Genomic DNA, 8,522 nt, shown 5'->3' with positions numbered 1-8,522 from the left:
CCCACAAACTTTGTCGGAGCTGGAGGCAAAGTTTGGATTGAAACCTAAGCATAGACGGCTTAGAGAATGGCTTAGTGAAGAGGTCAGCAACTTGATCAGTAGAGGAGACATGTTGAGTGATAAGATGTCCAAGAGCAACCCGTTCACTTTAAAGTGATGGTCTAATTCAATATGCTTACTGCGAGCATGGAACACCGGGTTAACAGTCAGATGAAGAGCACTAAGATTGTCACAATAGAGAACCGAAAGAGATGCTACTGGGATGTGAAGGTCTTTAAGGATAAAGCTTAGCCAAGGAAGTTCTGCTACAGTATTTGCCATAGCATGATACTCAACTTTTAGTGTTGGAGTGTGAGATTGTGAGATTGTGAGTTGCCTCTTTGCACACTAGGAATTAAGATTCTGACCAAAAAAGATGCAATACCCAGTTGCTGACCGTCGGGTAGTAGAACATCCGGCTCAATCAACATCTGAAAAGGCACATAAATTCAAAGTAGTATTAGAGGTAAAATACAGACCAATATCAATGGTGCCTTTGACATATCGTGGTGCCTTTGACATATCGTAGAATATGTCGACCCATTTTCAAATGTGCAACAGAGCATGTTTAGTCCTTGCTTCAAGAGGTGTACTCATGGGCTTACAGTCAATCATGACAGCTTGTTCAATGATGGTAAGGGCATAGTATGATTGTGACAATTAAAGACCACTGCTAGTTTGAGAAATCACAATGCCAAGAAAGCGATGAACAGGCCCAAAATCTTACATTGCAAATTCACGGCTCAATAGTTGAATAAGGCTTGTGACAAGAGAAGTCGTGGGTCCTGTGAGAAGGATGTCATCTACATTGAGAAGAAGGATTAGTGTGCCATAATCAAATTAAAAAATAAATAAAGAGGGATCTGTTAGACTACAGTAAAAGCCATATTTCAGAAGAAAAGTGCTAAACCGATCAAACCAAGAACGAGGCGTCTATTTCAGTCCATAAAGAGCATGGTTAAGTTCGCAGACAAGGTGTGGCAATCGGGGATCTATCATGCCTGGTGGTTGCTTCATATAAATGTCCTCTGAAATCAAACCATGTAAGAATGCATTTTTTACGTCAAGTTGACGAATAGTCCACTACTTAACAAGAGCTATGGTAATAATCATGTGAATGGTGCCTGGTTTAACAATGGGAGAAAAGATTCCAGTGTAATCTACTCCATCAATTTGATGGAATCCTTTCGCAACAACCTGAGCCTTGAGTCGATCTAGAGAGCCATCATGTTTGAGTTTAGTTTTAAAAACTCATTTGGAACTAATGACATTCATGAGAGGATTGCAAGGGACAAGTGACCAGATTTTATTTTGATGTAAGGCTGCAAGTTCTTCCTCCATAGCGGCCTTTCATCCTGAATGAGCTAAGGCAGAGCGAACAGTACAGGGTTCACGAGGAACATTAGTAGAATTAGTAGATATTAATGCATACTTGGGGTTGGGCTTGATAATTCCATGTTGAGATCGTGTGTCATCATGGAACGAGAAGTATGTGCAAAGACAGGGGGTAGTGTTTGATGAATTGTAGAGACAGTTTTAACTACTACACTTGGTTGAGGTAGAGTGTAGTTTTCTAGAGTAGAATGTGGAACAAATTGAACGGGCTCAATCACAGATGATGAGCATGGTTGTTGTGCAGCAGTGGCTTCATTTGGTATTCATGGAGCTGTTTGACAATAAGCTTGGGAAGGTAATTGAGCTGTCTCAATTTCAAAAGATAAGAGTGGCTGCTGTGCAGTATTTGCATCTGATGTAGGAGTAGTCTCCATGGTATGTGTAGAAGCAGCATCACGAAGAGGCAGTGGTGGTGCTATGAGGGGAACATCAAAAAAGCAGGAAGACCCATGTTGTAATATGGTTGTAGGTAGACACACAGATAAAGGTTTTAGCATATTACAACATGAGTCCAAGGGCTTCTTTAGAGAGTGTTCCAATGATCCAGCCATGAAGAAGACGATCAGACTTTTGCCAGGCAGCAAAAGCTTCTGTTAGCTCAAGCTCTAAGTGTTTTGTATTTGAAATATTGATGGTATTTGGTGTTGGTGTAATATATTGTGTAGAGGGTAGTTTCTTCTTTGTTAAGATGACCTGACAAATCTTGGCTTTCTACAAGGGCTAAGGCTTGTTCACGCCATAAAGGGTAGCTGGTTGGACTGAGTTTTAGTGTATCAAAGTTTCCAACATTCAAAGAAAGTGTATTCATATTGACAGTGGAAGGTTTGTGCTGGTGCTCACTCTGGCTCTAAAACCAAAAGGAGAATATAGAAAGAGAGAGTAATGAATTAATTCTCTTTTATTGAGTAGTAAACTAGGAATAGTTTATTTTCCATAAACAATAAGATCTTTTCCACCTTCGAGAGATTTGATAAAGCATCCAATATTTGCAGATTGAATGCTGATATTTCTTCTTTTGCTGAGCTTCCATCTTGGTTGCAAGACATAACCGTTGGAGCAAGGTTATGGTAAGTGTCTTTATGAAAAAGATTTTCAGATTGCATGGCTGTAATTTCTTCTTCTGCTGAGCTTTCATTCGTTGGAGCAAGGTTATGGTAAGTGTCTTTTTGAGGTGGATCAGCCTTGTTATTCCTAAGATCCTGGTTAATGTTGCTGTTGTGAAGTTGTGTGATGACAGCAACATGACGGGTTTCCTTAACTTGTGGATGGTTGCTTCGGGAGAGAAAGATTGGTCTTTGTAAGATGTTGTAGAAGATTAATGGAAATGTCTATATGCTTCGTCTTCCTATTCATTTGAAGACCTGTGACTCCTTCAGTGTGTAGCGTTAGACCTTATATTTTATGAATTACCTAAAATTCATAACCTAAAATCAAAGAAGGGTTCTTTTTCAGCACAAGAATATAAAACTTTTGTTTGATTATTAATATATCTAAATTATCAAAAATCATATAAAATTATTAATTTAATATTTTTTTCAAGTATAAAAAATTTTAACTTTTTTTTTTTTCAAATGTTCTGTAGTACCAAATACACTGTAATACAGAAAACCATTTGTACTATTAGATATAGATTTATGGCAATTAGACAAAATTTTAGTATACAAAGTGTTCCCCCGCTTAAATAAACAAAAGATTTATAATTTTTCCTTATTAAAAGAATATTTAGTTTACAGAACTTTTTTTCCTTTTTCGATAATTTTGAGCACTTCTCTAGGCGATTTTTCAAATAGCGTTTGATTATCAGAAGCAACTGTAAATTAAACTCAATCAGATAAGAAGCAAAAGAAAAGGCTACCAAGACAACCCAGGAAGGCAGGAACCATTGGGCCAGGAATAATCCGACGATTGCAATAAATAAAACTGGTATAGGCGTTGAAAAGATGGAATTTGCATATCCTGATTTCACTTTCGCTCGGGGTGACGCAAAACAAGATAAATATATAATGCCACCGTTTGAAAAGCTTGTGGCAGCTCAAAAGAGGAAGGAAAAAAAAAAAAGTTCAATAGAACATCCATGTTTCGATGAGAAAATTTTAGGTCTTCGGTTTTGTTGATCCTAGAACACTAGAAAGCTTGATGCAAAACTTTTACACAGGCTACTCAACCGCTGTATCACTTCCATTTCCGCTTTCAGCCATTCTAGCCGCTTCCTGGGTCACAGAGTTGCCAAAAGCAGTGTTCTGATCATCACTAGATCCTATTGAAGAAGCTGGTTGTATTGAATGGTCAAATTTACAGGAAGGCCCAAACTTGCAAATACCATAGCGGCTGTAGTGAGAGCAGATATTTTGATCCTGGATTTGAAAGACAGCCATTAGAGAGGTGCAAATATTTAAAATCTCATCAGTTCTAATAGCCAAGACTATGAAAGCTAGTCATTTCAATGGGATGGACTGGTTCAGAAGCATATATAATGTTTTATTCTTGGAGGCTTATTCAGAAAAGATTTGATGTGCTTGGAGTTATTTTCATGCGTCTTCTACTCGAACAAAATCTAGATCGAGTCAATGACAACTAAAACTCAAAAGATACTTCACCTATTGGAAAATTTCCACATATAATATCTATAGTAAATGGAAAGAGCCATTAGCAAGAGATGACAAGAAATGGGAAGACAAAAAAATTACCACATTGATTTCCCAAGTTTATAAATCCTTCATAAGATTTAATCTGGAAATAAGAATGAACTTACAGGTCTCAGTGGCAGGCCCTTGTCACTCAGAGTTAGTGGGGGTGACTTTGAGATCCGATTCTTTGGATGATGATATTTGCAGTTGGATTTGAACTTACAGTCCCCAAATTTCATGTAAAAACTGCACTGCGGTTGACCAGGTCGTTCTGGGAATTCATCAACTACTATTTGCTGTTGCTGAGGTGCATAGACATTGCTTTCAGTTGCAATGTTGATTAAGGCATATGACAGAGGTGGATGCAGACTTCTTTCTGGAGGGTATAGAGGAGCCTAGGCAAGTCAGAAAAGGGTATCAAATCTTATCTTTGATAAGCCATAAAAGCATACAATTAAACACAAAAAACTTAAATAATCAGTTGTTTTAAGCAAATGTTTAGTCAACTAAATAAGCACACCTCCACCCTTAAAAATCTGAAACATAACTCTGTCAAGTCACATGAAGAAAAGCAAGAATGCTAATCATCAATTGAACTGTCAACTTTACTAGAATGAAAAAAGGGAACGGTTAAAAGGAAATGGAAATATTAGTCATTAAGTGATCTGACATATGTGAGGCAAGGGATATGCAAAACACATTCCAACTTCTTTCAATGCAGGAGATAATTATATCTTCGGCGGTAACTCTTCCATTATTCTCCATGCTCTACCCTACACGTAGTTGAACACCAGAAAATAGTGTATGTGACTGAATACAACAAATGGGCTCTCCAGGCTGAGTAGAGCGTTTTCAGGACAAGTGTGAGCAAAAAGTAATTTACACTCTTCAGCATCAGTCATGGTGAATGCAATAAATTGCAGAGTGCTCGCATATATAATGTAATTGTCAGAGATCACTGTGATTTCCAAATCAAATAAGTCATGGCAGAGTACATCATAATAAAAGCTGGATTTGGTCGTAGAAAATACTTTGATAGTTAAAGCAGAACAGACCTTCCACATAATTCTACATTTTGGGATATCCTGTACAGTTACATCATCATTTACTTACATTCACCACTAGATGTCAGCCTCTCTCAGGCCTAATGGTCAATTACAGGGAATAAATCAGAGAAAAACATGAATTTGGACAACCATCTAAAAGTAAGAACACTTAGAAAACCATCTAGTAGAATATTCTAAAAGCTAACGAAAGAATAATAAATCAAAAGGCAACACGAGACAGAAAAGAGGACCATTTGTAGCGTCAGACTGCACCCACCAAGGAAACAGTAAACTCACAAAGTGTCCTATATTGCTAGGTTAAAATTGATAAAACTTAAAACAGCAAAGCATCAATGTAAATACCTGATATCCATTCCAATCTGGACTTTGAGGAGGAACTCCTTGATTTGGTGAAAACATAATTGGGACAAAGGATGTAGGATCATTTAATGCCCTCGGTGAAGACCAAGAACCTACACTTGATGATGATGGAACTGGTAGAGAAGCAGATCCACCATTAAGAAATGTTGAAGGATGGTCACTTCCTCCCACAGCTGTAGGATCTGGATGATTATACTTGCAGTTAGCTCCAAACTTGCAGGAGCCATTGCGCATGAAATACTCACACTCTTTCTCTCCCTGTGATTGATAGTGTCTGTGTTAGAATTTTTCCAGCAAAGCCACTTAAATATAACAAACCTCAGCATGGTTGGCAAACATATATCAAAAGTTTTAAAGCATGCATAGAAGAGATACCAGTCGGATTGGAAGACCCAGAAAATTGAGCTCTAAAGCTGGTGACATTGGAATTTTCACTGGGGGCACTGAATATTTTGCTCTCGAGTGGTTGAACCTACAAGCTGTTCCATACTTACAGCCTCCTGTCTTCAAGTAGTACTGCAGCATGCTCAAGAAATGATTATAATACAGAAAAAAAAATGTCATTCTTCGGCCAAACATATTACATATAACTCAACCAAAAAAAATGCCAACATAACTAAAAACTAACCCTTACATAAGGAGAAAATAAAGTAGGCGTGAACACAACATGACTAAGCAACTATTAAATGAGTCCTTCACTTTGACCAGAATTAACAGAAAACTATTTTGTAATGAGTACAAGCATACAACATTTAGATATTTTCTATCACTAAAATCTTTGGAAAGAGGAGAACATAGATGATCGAGTAAAAAAATTAGACATATGACCCTGCAAGAAAAGAATAATAGGGAAATTTTGGTTAAAAAGCATGCAAATTTCACTAGTTAAATCCTCAAAACCTTGCAGCCATAGACCATGAAGAAGCAAGAAACGTTATCCTATCCCAAATGTCTACAAATTAAGCCAACATCAGATAAGGAAATTATAATAAGACTACACAATACCAAGATTGCGATTTCGACATAGCCTTCAATTCCATTTATGGGAAAAAAAAACCCCTTAGTGATATTTGCTTTTCCAGCTTGAGAAGGCAGGCTTCATTCCATCTCCTATGGCCTAGTCCTATGTGGGAGTAGGAGTCTTTCTTCTGGCCGTTGAGAGTTCAGCCATCAGAATCAGCTGAAAGGCAAGGGAGTGGACTTTACTCTCTGGTTAGGAAGAGGAGCACCACTTGATTGATGAGAATGCCCCTCAGGTGGTCTTCCCTTATCTTCCTAAACATTCAGGATTGGAAGCAGGCTATGTCACAAGTGGAGTGAAATGCTTTGAGTGGAAGGAAGGTTTTAGCACTTCCTTCCAACATATTGGTTGGACCAAACATAGTAGTCTTAAGTTAAAGGAAGTTTTGTGAAAAGGGTGCAAAAGCCTGGCAGATGCTAGGCAGCATCAGAGGCATCCTGGAATGCTTGCCCATGGTGAACATGGCAAGCAAAAGGACACAGATGAAAAAATAAAAGAAAAGAGTAAGCATAACCTCAACTTCTTAGCAATACACAGCAATAATAACCTTGCATTCAATCAGGCTGGGCTTCTCTGTTGCTTCTTCCCTTTCCTTTGTCTTCTCCTTGACAGTCTTGTAATCAACCAAATTTCAAAAGATAAAAAATGGCAATTAGTTAGCAATGCCCAGTCACATAAATCCAACTGATAGGTCTTAAAACAGTAAAATACCAGGATTTTCCAGCAGCTGAATTAAGCAACAAAAGAAAAAAAATCAAGTCCCTTGATTCATTACGCCACAAATTTTCACATGAACAAGAAAATAAAATCCAAGAATCACTTTCAAAACCATTTCCCATCAAAAGAAACAACTACAACATACATTAATACTACAATCATCCACATTTACCATTTTCAACAAACACCAAAACCCCTCCTTTTATCCCCAAATCCCTTAATCACAACACCAGCAAAATATATCCATAAAAAATACTCCCAACAGCCAAAACAAACGCTATAAACACACTCAACATAAGCAATTACCTCCCCTTCAGCCAAAGATACTACATTTGGACCAACGACAATAAAACCCCAATAAACTTAAAAATACACAGAAAATAACCACAATACAAAACCACAGTCCCCCTTATCTAAAAACACTACGTTTACACCAACAGCACAAAACCCACAAAATATACACACATAAAAACACAAATCAGATAATAATTCAAGAAAAAGAACAAGTTGTACCTGATTTTTCCTTCTGAGAGGATGATTAAACTTGCAATTAGCTCCAAATTTGCATGTCCCAGTCTTCATATAAAAGGCGCAATCCTCTGCTTCAGGTCTCACAGGATACTGATGATACCCACTGCTGTTATTATTCTCAATGTCGTTACTTCTCTCATTCTTGTTCTCTAAATCATCACCACCATCACCTACCTTCTCAATGCTCTCATAAAAAAATTCAATCTTTTTATCACTCTTGAATTCCTCCTCCTCTTCTTCTTCTTCTTCATGAGAATCATTCGAATTTAGAGACCCCTCTTTCAAGTCAAGCTGGTTCTGTAGCTCTTGATGAAGATGGTTATCGTCATCCAGGGCCGTTTGATCAGGATCAGACGGCGTAGAGGGGAATCGGGGAGAGGAAGAGAAAGATTGAAACCCCAGCTGAGGGATTTCTTTATGAATTATTGGGATAGGTGATTCAATTTGTTGGTCCATTTTGCCTCCACATTTCAATATTTGAAACCCTAAATTTGGTGAAAGAGAAAAACGGGGTGGGAGAGGACAGAGATGGAAAGGCGAAGTGGTGTTGCCTTTAATGACCTACGAGGCTACGCTACTACTACACGTATGTATTGTTTTTGTTAAATTAAAATTAAAATAAGTAATGTTGAAATTTATTGAAACTGCACAGCCACCTGCCACCTGCAACCTGCTACTGCTTCACCTCCGCATTACAGTGGGCTTGTGAGCTGTATTGTCATTCAGAGTTTTTTAAATATTTTTTAATTAAAAATATATTAGGAT

At 37.7% G+C, this 8,522-nt stretch overlaps 1 protein-coding gene across 1 annotated transcript; it reads right to left on the bottom strand.

Annotated features, from left to right (window-relative positions):
• Nucleotides 1-3,412: 3,412 nt before the first annotated feature.
• Nucleotides 3,413-8,343, bottom strand: LOC7484448 (zinc finger CCCH domain-containing protein 67). Its single transcript, XM_024582396.2, has 6 exons — nt 7,740-8,343; nt 7,057-7,122; nt 5,864-6,004; nt 5,471-5,746; nt 4,187-4,456; nt 3,413-3,788 (listed from the first exon to the last, which is right to left on the bottom strand). The coding sequence occupies exons 1-6, from the start codon at nt 8,211-8,213 to the stop codon at nt 3,591-3,593; spliced, it is 1,425 nt and encodes a 474-aa protein (XP_024438164.1). The 5' UTR covers nt 8,214-8,343; the 3' UTR covers nt 3,413-3,590.
• Nucleotides 8,344-8,522: the final 179 nt, after the last annotated feature.

The sequence above is a fragment of the Populus trichocarpa genome, chromosome 12, assembly GCF_000002775.5.
Source record: "Populus trichocarpa isolate Nisqually-1 chromosome 12, P.trichocarpa_v4.1, whole genome shotgun sequence".
Lineage (NCBI taxonomy): Eukaryota > Viridiplantae > Streptophyta > Magnoliopsida > Malpighiales > Salicaceae > Populus > Populus trichocarpa.
This window is presented reverse-complemented; position numbering and strand designations above follow the sequence as displayed.

Bases quoted from the DNA above. Each gene is read 5' to 3' on its own strand.
- LOC7484448 (XM_024582396.2), bottom strand. From the start codon at position 8,213: ATGGACCAACAAATTGAATCACCTATCCCAATAATTCATAAAGAAATC. The intron at 4,457-5,470 runs GTATTTACATTG...TGACTTGCCTAG, and splicing joins CAGATTGGAATGGATATCAG to GCTCCTCTATACCCTCCAGA. The intron at 3,789-4,186 runs GTAAGTTCATTC...TTTCAAATCCAG, and splicing joins AGGGCCTGCCACTGAGACCT to GATCAAAATATCTGCTCTCA.